Source organism: Urocitellus parryii, chromosome 5 (genome assembly GCF_045843805.1).
Source record: "Urocitellus parryii isolate mUroPar1 chromosome 5, mUroPar1.hap1, whole genome shotgun sequence".
Classification (NCBI taxonomy): domain Eukaryota; kingdom Metazoa; phylum Chordata; class Mammalia; order Rodentia; family Sciuridae; genus Urocitellus; species Urocitellus parryii.
Genome location: NC_135535.1, coordinates 184,467,322 through 184,487,899, shown reverse-complemented (window position 1 = coordinate 184,487,899; position 20,578 = coordinate 184,467,322). Strand labels below are relative to the sequence as shown.

General features: G+C 43.4%; 1 protein-coding gene across 1 annotated transcript; it reads right to left on the bottom strand.

The window, feature by feature from the left end:
- Positions 1 to 6,802: 6,802 nt before the first annotated feature.
- Positions 6,803 to 20,545, bottom strand: Hif1an (hypoxia inducible factor 1 subunit alpha inhibitor). The gene is made up of 8 exons (XM_026407936.2): positions 20,354 to 20,545; positions 19,835 to 20,085; positions 17,101 to 17,249; positions 15,017 to 15,162; positions 14,086 to 14,192; positions 13,621 to 13,684; positions 13,264 to 13,374; positions 6,803 to 12,294 (listed from the first exon to the last, which is right to left on the bottom strand). The coding sequence occupies exons 1-8, from the start codon at positions 20,528 to 20,530 to the stop codon at positions 12,250 to 12,252; spliced, it is 1,050 nt and encodes a 349-aa protein (XP_026263721.2). The 5' UTR covers positions 20,531 to 20,545; the 3' UTR covers positions 6,803 to 12,249.
- Between the last annotated feature and the right edge of the window lie 33 nt (positions 20,546 to 20,578).

The window sequence follows — 20,578 nt, the reverse complement described above, 5'->3', positions numbered from 1 at the left end:
AATCACAAGGCATGGCTGCCCCCACGGGGCTTCATTGAGCATCGCAGCCTCCATTTCCTGCCCTCTTGTCCCCATCATGATATAGCAAACCTCCATCTTCAGCCCTCCAAAACACTCCAATGTTCTTCCTGTCTCCGACCAGCTGTTTCCCCTTCCTTCTATCCACCTGTTACATTCTAAGCCCATTCCAACAACTCATTATATTCAACACTAATATTCCGACACCTCCCACTATCAGATGACACCTGAACCCCTTTATGACCTTCTGTTATGTTCCAATCCTCAGGGCTCAAGCATCCATTGGGAGATTATTGTATCCTCATCTCCAGATGACCCCTCCCCACCACCCTGGCTAGTCATCTGGAGTGCAAACCTGTGTACTCTTGTCAGGCCAGATCCATGATGGCCACACTGTCTAAGCATGGGCTCTGAGGTAGAAAACTAATGTATGCTGGGTAGCCTTCTACTTTCTAGATTAGTTTCTCAAAATATGATCAGAGAGCTGTGGACAACAGAATCATCAGGGGAAACTGGTTAAAAATATCCTGGGTCCCACCCAGAAATGACTTTCATGGTGGGACTAGAAGTTTGCATTTCCAACTGACTTCTCTGGTGATTTCTGCACTTCAGAATCATTGCCCTAGATGTCTGATCTTTCTAACAACTCTGTGAACTTGACAGTGTTCTTTTACTTCAGTTAAGAAACAAAACAGAAAGATCTTAGGTGAACTGGTGACAGCCACACAGTCAGTGGCAGAGACCAGTATTCTGGCTCTTTTGTGACCCCACAGCAATGGAGCTCTTGGTGGTGGTATCCCTTCTGTCACAAAAGAGGTCCATTGCACCAATAGGTCAGCATCAGGGCAGAGAGAACACGTGCAAAGTAGCTCAGAAGGGGATGTGTGGACTCAACAGGAGCCACATCTGGATTCCACGAGTGTTTGGACTGCGGGAGAGCTTCTCCATATCTCTGGTCTTGCTACACCAGTTCCTGGCCCGCACTACCTGTGCAGAGTGGGCCCGCGGGCTCCCCACAGTGGGGAGTGTGGGAAATGTAGCTGCAGGCCGCCCGCCCACTCGACTCCCGTGATTGGCTCAGGATCGCTGCGTGGAGCATGTGCGCCACACTGTGGCCGCTTCAGGAGAGGCATATCCCAGGGGAGCAGGTGGAAAGATGGGCTTGAGATCCAAATATTCAGTTTTACCTCCCACCGTACTGCCCCGTTTTCTTCTCACCCCTACTCTCTAAGCTCCATACTAGACTTTAATTTCTAATCCAACTCAGGACAGCCAGGGACAGGATCTGCAGGCCAGTGCTATGGTCACCCACAGCAAGTGAGGTAATGTAGACCCCCATATTTCACCTAAATCCCAGAAAAGTGCTTCTTATCACTCTTGCCTGGGGTCAGATTATAGACTTACATCTTTCATTCCAGAAATCTCAACAATCTCTGGCAAATGGCTCACAGTTTTCACACCTACTGCCATGCTGACTATCAAACATTCTCTGACTTTTAATTAAAAAACAAAAAACCTCGAATTGAACCCAGTACTCCAAGGTGGCCTGACCATCTCAGACAGCAGTTAGGGTAAACACCTCCCTTGATCTGGCTGCTCTGTTTTGGTTAATGCAACACATGACTGTATTAGGGTTTTAGCAGTCACATCACACAGTTGACTCATATTGAGCTTGCAGTCAACTAACCCCCCCAGGTCTTTCCTCCATGAACTGCTGTCAAGCTGGGCCCAGCACCCCCACCCGGTACTTATGTCATTGATTTTGTTTTAACCTAAGTGCAGGACTCTACATTTATCCCTGTTAAATTTAATCTTGTTGGTTCCAGCCCAGTGTTCCAGCCTGTTGAAATCATTTTGAATCCTGACTCTTTCATGCAAAGTATTAACTGCCCCCTCCTAGCTCTATCACCTGCAAACTTGATGAGCCTGCTGCCTCGGTCAGTTGTCAATAAAAATGTCAGACAGAACACAGGCCCAGACTGAGCCCTAAGGCATACTGCTGGAGACTTCCCTCTAGTCTAGGCTGACATGGATCCATTAATCAACCCTCACTGGGTCTGGCTCTTCACCAAGCTTCATAGCCATTTGGTTCAGATGTTTCTGCCTCTTCTACAGATGAGAGGCTATGTCAGCTGCTTTGTTGAAAATTTCTCTTGCACTCAGCTGTGGTCCAGGGTCACACCTAGCCTTTCTCTGTCCTCAAACATCCAGCATCTTTTTTTTTTTTTTCTAACAGTAACTTTAGGAGACTATAGGTTTTCAATAGTATCTCCTCCTGCATGACTAGAGGTAATGTTTCTTAGCCTTCCTGGGTATATCTCTGCTGTTTCAAATTCTATCACCCAGTGGCTTCTATTGAGATGTTATTCTCTCTTTAAATTCTTTTTCTTTAGGCTTCTCTGCCTACAGTTGTATAGTGGCCTTCCTTGCCTAAAAAGCTTCAGTAGCCAAGTTAAACTGTAGTTGGCTTCTGCCTCCGTCCTTCTCTTTTAATCCCAAAACTTCCAAACTCACTTCCTACTTTGTTTAAACCTTCAGCAATCTGGCTTCCATTCCTCGACTCAATAACCACATTGACCAGGCAATGTGGTCAATGTGGGGATGTATGCAGGTGGGGATGGATGCAGCAGATTCACAGCCAAGCCAGAAAGATCAGATGTGGGAGCTTTATAAATTGAGTTTAGAACTCCTTAGAGACCAAAGTCAGGCAGTCATCAAACTAAGCAAGTGATCAAGCTCACAAGAACTGATCAGGAAGTTCACAGGGCTTAGGTAAAGTGTCTCGTAAGATAAGAGCAACAAAGATTAAGTCCAGCCTGGGAACTTTCATTTTTCCTATAGGGTCAGGAATCAGTCCTCAAGGCAGGTCGGTTGGGAAAGCAGCCCAGCTGGAGTGGGGATGCTAAGAGCATACAGGAGGGCAGGGTCTGCCCTTTTCTTGGGTACTTATCCTAGGTTACACAGCATCAGCTGTTAGGAATCCCTAAGAACCTTGAAGTGAAGAGGTTACATATGCAAACATCTTTGTGGGCCAGACAGGCATAAGGTCCAATAATGAGTGGAGACTGTGACTAACTGGAAGGAACATGAATAGAGGGACAGTTGCTACTCAGCTCCAACCAATTATTGTCATATGGGAAATATGATTCATTATTGCCAGAGAAGTCAGAAATTTCTTCAGATGAAAGTTTTTGACCTTTAGTACTGTTAATTAATTTTTAAAAATCTTCAGAAAGATCTATTGGCCAAACAAAAACATGTTTGTGGCTGATTTGGCTAGTGTGGGGAATCCTTTGGCTACTGCTGTTGTCTAGTTCTTGAAAAGGCTAAGTGACTTCAGTGGAATCACCCATGAGGGTGACGTTTATGTTCTATAGAAACAATTACTCATCAATTACTTTGGGTTTAAAAACATACTCAATTTTGCAAAGTTACAAACCCCAAATCCTAGTTCTTAAGTTTTTAAATTTAGCTTCCAAGTCATATTTTTATTTCATATTTGGTCAAAGGTAAACTCTTATAATCACTTAGATGCTATTTTAAGTTTTCATTTATTTGATCAAAACAAACCTTTCCAAATACTTGAATATTTCTATCCCCAATAAATTGTTTATAAATAAGAAAATCTTAAGTTACTTATTTGCATGTGTGTGTGTGTTCTGCCACTAAGCCAAATCCCAGCCTTCTGAAACATTTTGAGACAGGGTCTAAGTTGCCCAGGCTGGCCTCACACTTGCAATACTCTTGCCTCAGCCTTCCAAGTAGTTGGAATTAATAGGCATGCACTGACTAGCCCCGCCTTAAGTTATTTTAAATGTTCTAAAACTCTATTAATAAACTTGGCAAAATTTAACTTAAGATTCAAATATAAATACTAAACAATTTTTAGTTGGCATTACAAGGCAAACCTGTTAGTTTTTTTTTTTTTTCATTTATTTCTTTTTGTTATATAGTAGACTGAGAACTGTAATTCTAACAAATTCTCTTCCATGTGAAGGACTCAGAATAGTAATTGCATAAATTCCTTAAAGCAGAGTAATGATGTGGGTCTGACAAGCATACTTATTCTTTGTTCTAAGACCTCCATCATTAAAAATACCACCAAGGAAAGAATCGATGCCATACCATCTATTTTTGAGTTACCTTCTCAGATGGCTTAAGCTGCAAAACAACCAGAAACACTGGTTGGGCCACTGACAAGATTGTGATAGGATCCAAGAATATCTGTTTATAACCCCATAAAGCCCTATGACAGGGCTTCCATTATGTATCAAGGTAGTAGGTCAGCTCATATTCTGGTTTGATGCTTTTCAGCACCTATCTGTGCTTTCTCACAGACACTTAGAACCTCTTGACTGTCACATACCTTGACTAGGTAGTACATTCCCTTGGCTCTGAAAAATAATTAAAATGTCTTTATCATTTTGATGATCTTTTCTTTTCTTCCCCTTTCTACATGGTCCATTATCCTTAGAGGTTTTAAGATGATACCTGGCTGAATGCAGCATTTCTCACAGCTTTTAATCGTGGTTACAGTTCCTAAGGTTCTGTTGACAGAACTCTGGTCTCCTCACCCTTACCTTGGTGTCCTGTCCCAGTCTGGTTTTTCCCTCAGGCACTCATAATTCACCTTCTCTCTTAAGACTACACCTCTCAGAATCATCGTCTGCACTCCACTCCCATGTTGACTAGATGACCACTCTATGCCCACTACCGTGGAGTCCATCTGACTCCCCACCTACACACTTCCCTAGGGCCATTGATCTCACCCTAAAAAAGTGGGGAAGCCTGGTATGTTTCACACTAAGACATGGACAACTGAGTCCTCCCTTTAATGCTGGGTAAAGGAATGCTTCCTAAGGAGAAAAGAACATAAGAAAGGAAAATAACATTTACTGAGCACTTTAATGGGCACTAGGCACTGAGTTAACTGTTTCACTTGAGTTGTCTCATTTCTGTTAAGAAATCCAAGCTCAGAGACATTAAGTAATTTGACAGTCTCACTGTTACGAATAGGCAAAACCAAGATTCAAACCTAGTCCTTGTAGCTTCAAAACTCACTCTCTTGATCACACTATTGCTTTTCCTTCTTAAATCAAAACCTTACTAGTCAAATACTAGCAGAGTGATAGTATTTTACCAAGACCATGAGAGGCTTTAATCTGGAAACTGGTATAAGTTTCCTAACCTCTCTGTAAAAGCTCTACCAAACCTCCACTCCCAATAACAATCCAACAACTGACATTTATATAGTGCTTAGTTTACATAGCATTTTCACATATATAGCCCCACAAAGTCTGGGAGGAACGTAGTATTATTAACTTTAAAGTTGAGGGGACTGAGGCATAGTGAGACCAACACACCTGAAGTCACCCAGCCTGTGCAAAGTACATCTATGTTCCACACTGAGGTTCACTGCACCCAAACCTTATGTTCTTTCCATCCAGCAGTTGTGTCCTGCACAGGCACCCTCCCACTCTGTTCCTCTTGTTCTTCTGGGGACAAAATTGCATTCCAGAGCCTAGATCTCCCTTCATTCCTGTTCAAGATCCTACACTAGCAGAATTGTTCCCAGCCCTGTCCTTCCTGTCCCTTCCATGTCTTTTTATCTTTTGTTTTGCTTCCCCCACCGCAAGTCACTCTTCTGTGATTCTACTTTTAACATTGTATCCTGAGGGTTAGAAAGGCCCTGCTTCTAGCAGTTTCTACTTTTGCACTGACAAAACCTGTTCAGTCTTCATGATAAACTTGTTTCCCAAATGCCTATCCTGATCCAAGGGTTTAAAAACATTCTCACAAACCCTCATAACAATGTTGCAAACTACATGCAACCACCTATCACTCACAGGAAAGGTGGGGAGACTCAGTGATGTTAACTTAACCTGAAGTGACAGAATTAGGGAGTGTCAAGTGGGGATTCAAAGCCAGGAGTCATCTCCAAACTTAGTTCTTAACAGTGAATCACAAATCCTTGTGAGAACAATGGCCATGCCAACTATAACGTGGCTGGGGTTTTGCTCAAATAACATGGTCAGAAGTGAAAATTCAAAAATTTGCAAAGGTACCATTCCCAAACCTTTGGTCCTCTGCTTCTAGACTAGCATGGACATCTATGTCAATCCCTGCATCTCACATGGCGCATGCTGTACACATCCCAGGGTCTCCTTCCTGCCCTCTACCTGCCACTGCTACCTCACACAAACCTTCAGTGCCTCTTTAGGGAACTATTTCCTTACTCTCTCTGATGTCTTTTGTTTTCATTAAATGTGTTTCAGATATTTTTAATATTGTTGAAAAGAAATTTTATTAGATCATTCCCCAGACAGCAGTGGTGACAGTGTCCTTGCAAGTCATCAGTCAACAAAGGGTAGGGACTGGTACCATGTGCAGGCAGGAGTGATGCTCAGGAGCTGATCAGTGTCTCAAGGTGTGAGGAGGCAACAGCTTCTCCAGGTGGAATGGGGGAGTTGCTCAGTTGCCTGCTGCAGCCTGACACTCAGAAGAGCTCAGACCCAACTCCTCCATGCCCAGGATCCAGGATGCTGTGCACAGCAGTCTGAGTCTGAGTCTGGCTGAGCAGGCTGAAAGGCAACTTACACTTCTTTAGGATGGGTTTAGGTACCGAGACTCTTTTGTCTCTAACTCAATGAATGCTTCTCAGGCACATTTCTCCCTATTCTTCCTATGCTTATTTCAAAAGGGAAGGAATCACTGGAAATTTGTTTAAATATCACCAAAACCAAGTCTCACAGTAAGTCACATAATAAATGTAACCACCACCACCACCACCACCACCACAGCTGTTTATTAAGTGCTTGCCAGGCACTGTGCTAAAGCTTTACAGACATTGTTTCGGTTAATCCAACAACCCTGAGGTAGATATTTTCAGTGGCTCCCTACCCCCACCCCCATATATCATTAGAGTTGAGGAAACTGAGGCTCAGAGAGGTTAAGTAAATCAACTGAGGTCAAATTCAGCTAGTAAGTAGCATCTGACTCCAAAACCCATGCTTTTAAACACTATGCTAGATTTTTCCCATTGAAAGGAAAAGGGCACATGCTCCTTCTCAAAATATTAGAGAGATTTTTGGTGGGGAATGGGGAGTGTTTTTAACTCCCTAAATCAGCTCTTGTACTCAATTCTTGGAGGAATGGAGAATAGTCTGGGGATAAGCTAACCACTGGACCCCTTTCTCCTGTTTCCCACCCTCTAGGGCTGTTCTCATCTGACACCTCCCCATTCTTGACGCCAGACTACTCAATATGCTATTTTCCTTCCAGAAGCAACTACTAAAATACCAAGGTCAGCCAAACTTGGTGACACTGGGCCAAAGACCTGAGAGAATTTAGGAAACATTCACAAAATGCCCCTCATCCCTGAACTGCTGGACCCTAAGGCACATAGATGCATTTAGATGGAAACACAAATTTCCTTTTTTTCCCCAGCTTTCCAAGCCCAGCGCTATTCTGGGAATCTCCTGACCAATCTTCCCACCCTTTAGGTCCATCCCCCTAACCCATCCTGGAGGCCTCACTGATCATAAACTGGTGAGCTTATGGCTGACAATTTCTGAGAGAAATGTTCCCCAAAGTGCTCTGCAGGGATCCTTTGACCTATAAGGATTAGGCAGAGCTGGCCAAAGGACAAGAAGAAAGAACTTAAAGTGTGAGACAAGATAAAGGTAAACCAGGATATACAAAAGGAACAGCAAGAGGACAGAGCAGACAGAACAAAGAGGGACTAACTAGGGGTAAATCAACAGAGCTACCTGAGGTCAGAAACAGAAGACGGACCCAAGAGGAACAGGAATGACCCCAGAGAGAGGGATCCTAGAGACGATCTATCCAAACACAAAACCAGTGGAGTTTCTGAGGGAAGGACAATTGGGAAAAACGCTTTGGTGAAGGGGCCACTGGAGAGCCTGGGCAGAAAGAAGCTGAGTAGAAACTAGGGGAAAGCTCTGGAAAAGGAAGCTGGAACATTCCTTTAGAACATGCAATCTGAGAAGACACAAAAGGTAAGTGAGCAGGGACAGAGGACAAACAGCTGGAGGTCTCAAAGAAGGGGGACATGCATTGAAAGGCAAGAACTTCTCAAACTCCCTCAGTTACAACCAGGCACACCCCACTATCCACCCCATTTATTTACAACTGGTAACTGAGGGTCATTGACAGCAGCCCTTGTTAAATTCTGCACCAGATGTTGAAGGGTTGAAGAGCCACAGGTAAGGAACTTATGGAGGAGATACAGCCTAATTGTTGGCAACTTCACTTTCTGAGAGACCCACTGCCTTCACTTGAGGGAGCCTCTGATCTAAGGAGCTTTCTGAGGAACAAATACCACTTGGTGCCAATTACTAATGTCCTTGAAGTTTGAAGGGACAGAGAAGAGAGGTGAGATGAGGTAACAGACATGAAAAGATCTTGTTAGGATTCTCCATACCCTAAAACTGAGCAGTTAACCTCACTATTAGGTCACAGGTTTGAGCCAGGGGTTTCAGTGCTCTCCACACAGCCACAGCTGTGTGTGTTAGGGGGGATCAATGTTGATGGGAGAGGTCTGGGATGAGGTCCCTACCTGGAGAGTCCAGAGCTTCAAGGAACCTAGAAAGCTGTTCTCTCTACCCATCTTCCTCCTCTCTCCACATTGGTGTACAACACATATGGATGAGAACCTTTGCTTCTCTCTTGTGGTTTCCTCTCCAACTAAGCAGAAATTCCTGGAGTTTCATAAAGAGCAGGTTTTATTCACACACCCTGACGTGCTGGAATGTGACAAATACTTATCACAGGTGGGGGGATCAAGAGTATTGACTACTATAGAAACATCTCCCACAAACAAAAAACTCACTGTTATTCTTTACCCTAAGGCTTCTATGGGACACCCATCTATCTCTATCTCTGTTGGCTCAAACCCAAAGATGTCTGTTTCTGTATCCATCTCAGGCTGAGAAACAGGCCCCTAGTCTGTTAAGAAATACAATCTCTGCCCACTTGTGGTAACACTGAAAGGGTATTTGGCTCAGAAATCTCTGGGGGACAGAGGGAGTGTCTCCCCACACTGGGCTGGCCTACTGGTAAGGATCCTTCCCCTCTCTGTCTTCTAACAGATTCAGATTAATGATCGCTCATTCCTAATTGTCAAATTTCTTTTCCTTCATCCTGTGTCTAATCACCAGTGACAGAAACCATTACGCAAATGAGAGCAGACGACTTCCCCCAACTGTTCGCGTTGGTAAAAACCTTGTAATTTAGAGCTCTGATTTGTAGGGGAAGCTGGTCTCCCCCAGGCATCCTGGGCATCTGCTCAACTGATGCCCAGAACAGCCCTTCCTCCACCCCCAAACTCCAACCCCCCAACAAATATTTGACTTTGCAAAACAGAATTCCCTCTCTACCTATTGGTGTAAAAATGAGAGCTTGCTGCATGGCTGACCTCTAGAGAGGCCCCAGTCCTCCTTTTCCTTGGTATGTGGCTTCCTGTGCTACTGGCTGGGATGGGGGCAACAATGTAGCAGTAATGTTTCATCTGCTAACAAAACTTGAATCTAAATAGTCCTACTCTAGGTGAGTAAAGGGAAGAGCCCCCATGTCTTTCCCATGGGTAGGGGAGCAGCAGACTATGAATCAAAACTATGGATCATCTAGAATTAGCGCTTCAATTCTATGATGCAGAAGCACACTGGGAAGGCCTATGGAACCTATTCAAGGACATACCGTAACACAATAGAAAACAGAGCTCATTCCCCCATAGCTGCTCCTAGCATTCCTAACCTGTAATATGGCTTCCCAAGCAGTTTTCCCATGTCTTTAGCTATAGTCTATATAGGGATTTCACTCCAAGCTGGATCTTCACCCCCTTGGACTGCACCTGCAAGCAGCCACTAGAAGGTAAGGCCTAGGGGCAGGGCTGTGGCACAAGGGAATAAAGGTGGAAGAATCAACAATTTGGTGGAAAGGAAGGAGCAAGGGTTTGCAACCAAACAGACTAGGTTTCAATCTTGATTGCCACTAATAACTTAATCTCTTTGAGCCCATTTCTTCATCTGTAAAGTGAGAATACCTACCTTGCAGGATAGTGAGGAACAAAGATCAAAGCACTAGGCACATATTAGGTGTCTAAAAATCAGGGTGGCTATTATAATTTCTCAAGGATCAGGAACAATCCTGCAAAGGTTCTCTCCCTCTTAACCACCTTAGGTCAGACCTGTGTTAGAACAGCACCCTGCGAGGACCAACCAGGTGGCACCTGATGCCCTGCTTCATCTCATCCACCTCTTTGAGGGATGAGCCAGGAATGCAGCAAACCTGCTGAGGAGAATGAAAATAATCTGCTCTTTCCAAGTGTGATTATGGTCAAGTTTATCCTCTGCCTTTCTCTTGCTGCACTCCTCTTTCCCCAGAGAGATGGAGGCATGGAGTTCACTGCAATCACATTTCCCAGCATTGGCTGTATTTGAAAGGGCTATACTTGAGAAGGTACCATGTCTTCACAACCATACTGTATCAGAAAACCCCAGGATGGGGTACTAAAATGAACACCCTCCCAAAATACACACACAGGTGCGCACATGCACACATATATCTTCTCAGTCCATCAGGGCACTGTAAACTGAGTTTCAGGAGTGAGAGCCACAGCTCAGACATTGGAAGTAAAACCTTTGGCCGAAAAAATAAAAATGGTGGGAGGGAATAAAATCAGAGACTTCCAATTTCCTCTTCCCTTCCAAAAAGAAAAGGATGTCAAAGATGGAACTGGAAGTAAGTAGACTCTTGCTACCACTCTGCCCAATTCCAAGGGCCCCACTTCCACTGAATAGATGTGAATGATGGCCCTTTGACTTGTGTAATACTCTGCTGCCCTGCTGTAAATGCAGCCCTGAGAGGGGTTCCCATGAGTAGCTATTAATAGAAAATGAAATTCTACTTCCATGCTCTACCAATTACCCTACTGAGGGTATCAAGGAACATTACAGCGGGGTCTGGCAGAGGCGCTGGCTTAAACAGGCAAGGCTACATTTTTTGCCCTTGCCCTGAGGTGAATGACAGGTAGTGAGTTAGCTGCCTAAGCTTGACCCCATTTCATCTACTCAGCCAGGAAGCTCAGCAGTAGAGAATATGGCCTGGACAGGGAGGGACATAGGACCCAGAGGCTTTAGCCAGTCAGCCTCAGGTAGGTTGTGGTGAGACTGAATCAACATATGATGGCTAAAATCCAAGTTAAAAAGCTGCAGGCTGTCAGGTAGTACTTCTGGGGGCTCACACTGTATTATCACACTGGAAAAGGTAAGCTGTAGAGAACCTTAGTAAACAGGGAGGCTGGCCAGTGTGTACACATGCATACCAGTGTGTAAAGAAGCATATGCATGAGTGTGCACATACACGCGCACACACATACACACAAGCTTGTACCCCTAGAGCCTAGAGAAGCCACAGCTAGAACCCCCGCTGATACCTAGCAGAGGGGCAAGAGCTGGTGCTGAAAGAGAAAAATTGTGTTTATAATTTGGAACGTATACACAATGTTAGGTTCTTATGTTCCAAGGTTCCTTTCTATGTATGGCTTAAGCTTGGTGGTCCCAGCTGGAACCCTATCTAATCCTCTCCCACTGGAAGGCTATTTATATTTAGGCTCTCAAAGGCAAGCCTCCCTTTCAATCTCCCCCTTAGAGTACCAGTAGCCATTCCTACCCAGCCTAGAGCCTGACTGCAAAAACTGGCAGGAGACAGATTGGCCTAAGAGTTGGACTCTGTCCCTATAGCCCAGTTGCAGTGGAGGTCCAAGAGCATCTCCTCTCTCAGGCTGAGGCACTGAGGTTACAGGAGATAGGGCTGAGAGCCAGACCCAGAAGAAGAGAACGAGGAACAGAAACATTATGTGTGTGCATGCACACATACACACACACACATACACCCTGAAGTTGACAGACTAACAAACACAGACGTGATGACAACCAGAAGCTGGGACTCCACACACTGAATGCAGAACTTTAGGGGGTCAGAGAGGGAGAGTGATGGGGCACAAGAGGCAAGGGTGAGAAGTTCCTCCAAATGGGAGTGGAGTGCCAACCACCCTGCCTTGCCCCAAACACCTGCCTCCAGGGCCATGGCAAGAGTCCAGTCCATTAAGTGCAGCGTGCAATACTAGTGCTTGGAGTCTCCTGTCCTCATCAACGAAGCGGTGTGGACGGGATAGCAGTAACCTGGCAGGAGGCCTGGACCCCTGGCAGGCTAATTGTATCGGCCCTTGATCATTGTGTTCAACAAAGGTCCCACCTGTAAAGAGATAGGAGGAGCCAATCAGAATTATCTGTCCTCTAGTCCTAGAAATTGAATTAGGAATTTCTAGTGATATTAAATATTCAGCCAAGGAAAGGGACAAAGTTTTCATTCAATCCTGTGAACCCTCTAAACAACCTTCCTAAAGGTCAACCCAATATTGTAGACATGAGCCATCTTGTATTACCTTCCCTATCAAAACATCCTGTATCTGTAAGCAGCACCAACAGACAAGAGAAGGTCAAAAGAACTAATAATCTCCAAACACCCAAGAGCAATTCTGCGTATTTCTCCAATGTGCCTAAAGGATGCTGAATGTGGCCAGGCCTGTGACACACACCTGTAATCCCAGCAACTCAAGAGGCTGAGGCAGGAGGATTACAAGTTCAAGGCCAGCCTTAACAACTTGGTGAGATCCTGTCTCAAAATAAAAATAAAAAGAACAGGGATATATTTCAGTAATAAAGTGACCCAGGATTCAATGCCCAGGACAAAGAAAACAGCTAAATGCTTCTGTATCTTCAACAAAAGGCCATGTAATTGGGTCTGGTGCCATCTCCCTACTCCACAGGTATCTGTGGATGCCAAGGTTACCCACAGGAAGGAGGTGAGAGCATTACAAATACAAACCTCCCCCATTTACCCAATAGGCCAGTGGTGTACCTGCATGGGAAGCAGGTTTCAACACTACCTAGAGCAGCCTTGGCCAGCTGGAAGAGCACACGGAGATGCTTTACTGCACGCTTTCCGTTCCAGAAGAATCCCCTCAGGGGTCCCCAGCTGGCACACAATCCCCATGGGGAACATTACTACTAGCATGGAACAGATTATAATTGATCCGCCAGTCAAGCCCAGCCCTTACCAGAAAACAGGATTTTTAAAACACACCCATAACCTCTATGGAGAGAGAGGACATCAGACACTGAGCGGAGTTATGTTGAGAATGTCACACCAACTCTGACTTACCTCTTGTGGGTTCCCCAAAGCCTCTCCAAGCATCTTTTCAATGTTTCTCATTATGGCAACTTTCTGATGAGCTTTGAGAGGATATTCAATTCTCTTAGGGGTAGGTGCCCCCTACAAAGAAAGCAGCAGCTCAGGAAATGCCTTTAGCAGTAGGCACCAGTGTCACCCACTCCTATACCATTCTCCCTTCCAAGAAACTAATTCAATCTTATTCCTCTTCATCTCCCCCAAAGACCCGGAGAATCACCTCCAGGAACAGCCAACAACTTCACAGAAGCCCCCAAACCATATATTACACCTACCTCACCCCAGCCTCAGTTTCATCTGGGGGGAAAAAAAGAAACCAACCATATTCACCTTATACCAGAAGTTCACAGTGATGGTAATTCCCCCATTAAGTAATGACTCTATGTGATGCCACCTGCAAGAAAACAAACAAGCTCCTGTTTACTTTTCAGATGAAGGATAGAAAATTAGATACGAGACCAGTTAAAGGAAACAGCAAAGATGCAATTTTTATGCTCATCCTATAAAACACATGTGCTACAGGCACTAGTGTTCAGTTTCTAAACACCAAAAAGGCAAGAACAGTTTCTTCAGCCAAAAGCCCAGGGCTCTCTTTAGATTTGAGGAATGGTCCTCTTTTCCTGGAGATAGGATTGTCATTTCCCCCATGGTCAATATGCTCACGTTTGGATATGCCAATGGTCCTCTAGACCACATAAGAGCAATCCTGCCACAACTTAATAGACATAAATAAATAAAGCTTTCTAGGGAATGAGGAAGTTCCCAAGAGGCACCCATCCCTAGCCACTTCCTCACCAGTACATTGGGATGTAAAGAACATCACCAGGGCCAACCACTGTTTCATAACCAACCACGTTTTGGAAATTGGGGAACCTCTCGTAGTCAGGATTGTCAAAGTCCACCTAAGAGGTTCAAAACAAAAGAAAAAAGAGCAGTCAGTCAACAGTTTCTACAAGTAATCACTATATACTAGTTACTTTGGCACTTAAAAACAGAAGTAAAAGATGCCTTTAAAAAAGTTTTTAGAATTTATATCTAGCAGAAGACACAATGCACATTAAACTCTCTTTCAGAGAACAACATAAGGTAGCCCATCCTTGAGTGTTAAATGATAAAAAATTCTAAGCTTCAGTGCTTCTGAGATCCAAAGACCTGTAAGGAATTAGGACTCATCTGTCAACAACCCTTCAGAAACTTTTCCCCAAAGAACAAATTCTAATCAGCAAAGATTCCATGAAGTAGCAAGGCAACTTTCTCCTCAAAAAGGAGAGGATGTCTGTAGCTGGCCACAAAGGCAAACACAAGCCTTACTTAGGTCCAGGAAACATAGTGACGTAGCTCAATTCTAGTCATCCTTCTCTGTATCAAAAAGAAATAGCATATGTGACAAAAATAACAATTAAATCCAATGGAGGTATATGCATTTTATTCCATGAACTTGTATGCCCATCAGAGTAACCTGAGCCCACCAGCATCACTGATGGGGTCTGCCTCTGAGAACTAGCTCCATGGGCTATTTTTACTTGTAAACATCTGAGGACCAGCAATAGAAGCCTGAATTATGCGAGCTGTACTATGAAATTATCCTCAGGGCTTATCGGTAAGAAATGATCAACCTGTAAACCAAACCTGCTACTGGGAAGGAGAAAGACATTCCCACCATTTAATTTCAAAGGCATTCCTAGAATCTAGAGTTCTATACCCTTCTCAGACCACACAAGCTCACCTGGCTCTGTCTGTCACATGGGTGATGAACAGGATATGGATAGAGGCACTCAAACTGATCCGGAGGGAATAAGATGCATCGCTTATGGCCTTTTATCTGGGCAAAGAAGTTCTGTTGCTCATCATAGTGAGCAGGTGTCACATTTCCTGCAGGACGAAGGACATTTTCTTACCTAGAGTACTGGTTCTAGTGTACAGGCTAAACAGAAAGCTCAGGGCTGGAGAGAAACTCAGCCTACCCTCCCAGTTAAGGGTCCCAATCAAATTTTAGACAGAATCAGGGAAATTACAATGCCAATCTTAACAAATTAGATGTTACATTTTTATAGATAGTAAATCTAGAAAACATCACAGGTAAGGGTCCACCATCAGCTAGCAAAGTAGATATTCTAAATGATGGTTGCTGTCTATACTGTAAGCAAGATCAAAATGTTACAGTCTGGCAGGGTAAGATACTATACTTGTACCTTCTTGACTATGTCAAGAATTCAAGGGAAATAAAACAGAAATGACTAGTCAACAATGCATGCATTATCTACTCTGAGGAGTTAACCTGTCATTTTAAGTTGTATGAATAGGTTTTTGCTTTGGATATCTCTTTTGGGGCCTAGAGTTCTAAGCCTTTGCTCCCACTTCACCATTCATGTGGGATGCAACACTTCTCAATGCAACACTGGGGCTTACTGGGCGGCTGACTCTCACTAGAAGGAATCTTATCAGATCAGTGAAGAGGTTGTTGTATAATTTAAATTAGACACATTACTTAAAATGCATAAATTAGTTCTCCCCTAATGTTCTATGTCCCACCTACTCATGTATAACTGGATTACATCTGTATCCTTTGCACAGTCCTTGAGTAGAACACACACATCTACACAGAGTTTAGAAAACACTCCCAGTCCAGCCTGGGTATGCCAAACAGTTGCCTTCTTAACTAATGAGAGTTCACATGCATCCTCAAAGGAAAGGTGCTCTCTCATCTCTACCTGAGGTATTCACTTCCCTGCACCCTACCGTAGGAAAGGAAAGTAACAGAAAGGTCAGAATCAAGGAAACCAGAAATGGTTCATTCCTGGCAGACCAATTAAGAGCTGGTTTCACAAGCCGTATTGCTGGAAACTTTTTATGCCCACTGTAGCAAAGGATTCAAATCTGAATAAAGGACAATGAAGGGAGAAGAGACTTCAGAGCTCAGTAGTGACTGATGAGTAATGACTCTGCTTCCTTGTTCAACAAAATTTATTTACTATTTGTTAAGCATGGGCATGACACTGAGCTAGTGTGGAAATAAAAATGAGAGACAATGATCCTGCCCTACAAATAGTGTTCTTTCTCTTGAAGGGAGTTTAAATGTTTCCCTTTTTATACAAAATTAAACAAAACAAACATACACCAGAAGAATACACTCATGTATTTGCTTGTATGTGTATATAATTTTCTGGCAAGAAACACAAGTGACTAATAACATGCAGTGCCTCCAAGGAGAGAAACTGGGGCAGCTGAGAGACAAAGGTGGAAGACAGACTTATGGCTATGTTCCTATTTATGTAGGTATAAATATCTACCTAAATGGTTGAATTTATATTGGAAAAATAAATTTTCCCAACTTTTGACTGGAATAAAAATCTTCTGAATATAGACAGGTCCAAAAGAGAGTAGCTGCCTTTCAGAGAGGTCCCTAACGTCTCAATGTATGTACTTACACAGATGAGGAAGGGCAAAGGAAATTTTTTGTTTTTGTTTTTAGAATGCATGAATCTAGCTTAAAATTTATTCACATCTCATTTTTGTAGCTATAAGATAGTATCATATTCCTTTTGGGGGATGAGGAAGCTGAGGCTTAAAAAAGTTCAGTGACTTGTTCAGAGTCATGGAGGCTGGGGCTGGGGCTGAGCGACAGCGCACTTGCCTGGCATGTGTGAGGCACTGGGTTCAATTCTCAGCACCACATATAAATAAATACAATAAAGGTCCATCAAAAACTAAAAAAATTAAAAATAATAATAATAAAAAAAGAGTGGAGACAGGATTATAAAACAGGTTTGTGTGATTTTAAGCCATGATGCTTTCTGAAAGATTTCTTACCTTCCATGCCAATGAGCAGCAGGTTAGAGGTCAGCTGCCCCCAGCCACGTTTTCCCTGTTGCTTATTAATCCAGTTCCAGTTAAAACCCAAGAAGTCCATTACGATCTTCCTGCCCACAGTGTCATTGAGTGTTTGCTGCAGATACAACCTACATTCCCCAAGAAGAATATTCCATCAGTGCCTGAACACACACACACACACACACACACACCTGGCATGACCTCCCCATATCTGGAAATACAAACCCAAATCCACACCACAGCAGCATCTCCCACAGAAAACAGCTATAATCAAGTAATTTTAACCAACATGAGCTGGGTACAGTGGTGCATGCGTACAATCTCAGTTACCTAAGAAGCCAAAGCAGGAGGATCACAAGTTCAAAGCCAATCTGAGCAATTTAAGGAGAACTTGTCTCAAAATAAAAAATAAAAAGGGTTGGGTGATGTAGCTAGTGGTAGAGTACCCCTCGGTTTTGGTTCGATCCCCAGTACCAGAAAACAAACAAAGTCTCATTACATTGCCCAGAACAGTCTTGAATTTGTGGGCTTAAGTAATCCTCTTGCTTCAGCCTCCCAAGTATCTGAGACTAGAGGTATATGCTACCATACCCATCTCAGAAGTGAATTCTAATTTAACTTCTATGAGCTCTGTTCAACATCAACTTTTTAAAAAAATTCTTAATCTTCTGTGTCACAGCATAAATCCTTTAAAAATCCTAGGTTCTCCACAGTGATGTAATCACACACAGAATTTTCACACAATTTCAAATGCCTGGAAGTATTTCCACAAAGGCTAGAATGATGAATCTGCTTTGCTCTAGAGACTCACTCTCAAGGCCTGAAACATCTCCTTTGGCCTGTGATAGCTATGTGGTAAACTATCACTGTTCATCAAAAGCTGGTCCCACCCTGTGGAGAAGTTATTCTTCCATACCTGCTCAAAGCCAGGCATGCTTATTTCACTTGCTTTGGCCAGTGACACATCCAGAGAAGGGACTTATGTTGCTTCCAACCAGAATTTTAAAAAACAGTCTACACTACTCCACATGTGTTTCTGTCACAGCATCTACAAAGTTCCAGGTAGTAGCTACTGGGGCTATTTGGGTCTCAGAGTGAACAATATAATGTAAGAACAAAATGATGTGATACATGATGAACATAGTAGGAGTAAGAAACTGTTGTTGCATTTCCCTGAGATCTGGCTTGAAACTAGTTTATCTTAACTGATCCAACAGTTATCTGTAACAGCATTCAACAGTTGAAGTACAGAGGACACCTCACTGGGTGCATGCCCCAGGTTCCTAACATACCTGAGCAAAGTCACAAATTACTTAAGGGATATAAAAATGTATGCACATTTGATCAAGTTCCATAAGAAACATTAATAAGAGAGCAAATTTGAAGAAGAGAGAGAAGCAGCTCTGTCCTGGTCCTAAGAATGGCAAGCCCCTCAAGGGCTCAAAGACCTCTCACTGCCTAATATCATAATAGTTAAGGCAATATTAATTAGAAATCTTAGTAAGTTGGAAACACTAGCTACATGGAACCATCAAGACTCAAACACAACCTCAGGGTTCTCCCTAAAGATTATCATGTACATATTTACACAAAAAAAATTTACAAGTAACACTTTGAGTCAGGGACACTCCCCAAACATAAACCTAAACAATATTCCTATTATACTTAAACAACCTGAATGGTTATAGTGAAGTTAGTTGGTGTTAAAGTCAACTGATAAGGCAAAACCTTATGGTCATTCACCATGAAGTCTCAATGACTGTAACTGCCCAGAGGCAACCTTACAGAGTGCGAATGAAGGCCATCTGGGACCTATAGAAGATGCTATTCTTTTAAGCTGGAATAAAGGCAGAAGAGAAGAATCATTCTCCTGAATGTTTCTTGTGTTTGCTATCTATCACCAATAACTGTGGAACATCAAGTCTCCCTTCCACTCTGATTTTCTGTAAATGAAGAGTTTCCCAATACCCATTTAAACCAGAATCACAACAAACTATACAACTTTTCATCATGAACTGTCCCCAGTCAGCACAATACTTTAGGAAAAAGGCTGCAAACTGGCTATCTCAGAGCTAAATCCAATGATAGACATTTTTGTTTGGCCCCTGCAGCTTTTGGTTAAAAAAAAAAAAAAAAAGTGAGACTACCGCCTACATTTAAAAGTCAAAAAATTTTAAGCAAATAAAAAAATCCTCATTTTGAACCTCTTTGGAAAAATCAGAATATCTAGTAATCTGCAACTGCCCTCCCAAATGGAAACAAGCAAAGTAATAACTTCTCACTTGAACAGAGTATGTGTGTGTGTATGTATATACATATACATACACACACACACACACACACACACACACACATATGATGACTTCAGCTTTATTAGTTTCCATCCAGACAACTTCACTCATTTCATTCAGCTGCCTGACTCTTCTAGACAACTGTGGCTCTCGCTGTATGAAGAAGATGAGAAACTATTATAAAGATTCACAGCTTAAGTCTAATCATTTTTTCAACCCTCAGGCTAAAAAACCAGCTGGTTATAGTTCCAAGAACAACTAAACCCCCCACAGGACAGAATAGTCAAATATTCACTCGTCAGATATACAGATATGGAAGATACCAATCTCCACTCCCCCAACTCTACCACATCTTCAAACAAGTTCAGAAAGGAAAAACGGATGCCTCAAATCCAGTGAAAAACCAAGATTTGGGAACTTACCTCTCGTCCCCACCTTGCTGCTGTATATCCTGCAGTTTCTCAACAAATTCATGAAATTTCATTTCCTCCCTGTTGGACCTCGGTTTAAAGTTCTGGAAATTAGCCATCTTCTTCTCATCATAGTACAAGAACTTGTGAGTGCTGGCACTGTACACGGAAAAGTCCCCGTTGCCAATATTTTCTTGTAGGTATTCAAGATCCCATTTTAGAGCAGGATACACAAGATTTGTGTCAGTCAGCACTACAGGTTCCTAAGTGAAAACATTGGATGAAAAGAAAGAAAAGAAATCCCAAGGTGCTAGAGAGCTCTCCTCCTATGATTCCAACTACTTCCCAGCTTCATAACAATCTCTCCCATTAAGGAGTACGAACTCCTTAAATCCATTTTTCCTCTCCATCCCCCTTTAAGTCCTAATCCACAGACCGGCCAGTCCCCACCTCTCTCACCATTCGCCCCTGACCTCTCCTCCCAACTTGGTCTCTTTCCCCTCCCACTTTAGACGCAGCCCCGCCCCCCACCTCATTTTCGATGAGCTCCTCCGCCCGGGGGTCTCTCTGACTCAGACGCGGGATGGGCCGGGTCGGGAAGCTATAAGTGCGTAACTGCGATTCATCCCAGGCGGGGCCCAGGGCTTCAGCCTCTTCCTGGGGCTCTCCAGAGCCCGAAGCTGCAGCCTCAGCTGCTGTTGCCGCCATCTCTGCCGCTAGGGACGGCCCCGCCGGAAGCGGAAGCCCCGCCTATTC

Excerpts from the sequence above, each read along its gene's own strand:
- Hif1an (XM_026407936.2), bottom strand. The coding sequence starts at position 20,530 with ATGGCGGCAACAGCAGCTGAGGCTGCAGCTTCGGGCTCTGGAGAGCCC. Across the intron at positions 15,163-17,100 it reads GCTGCTCATTGGCATGGAAG|GAAATGTGACACCTGCTCAC; the intron begins GTAAGAAATCTT and ends TTCGTCCTGCAG. Across the intron at positions 13,375-13,620 it reads CTGTGAACTTCTGGTATAAG|GGGGCACCTACCCCTAAGAG; the intron begins GTGAATATGGTT and ends CTTTCTTTGTAG.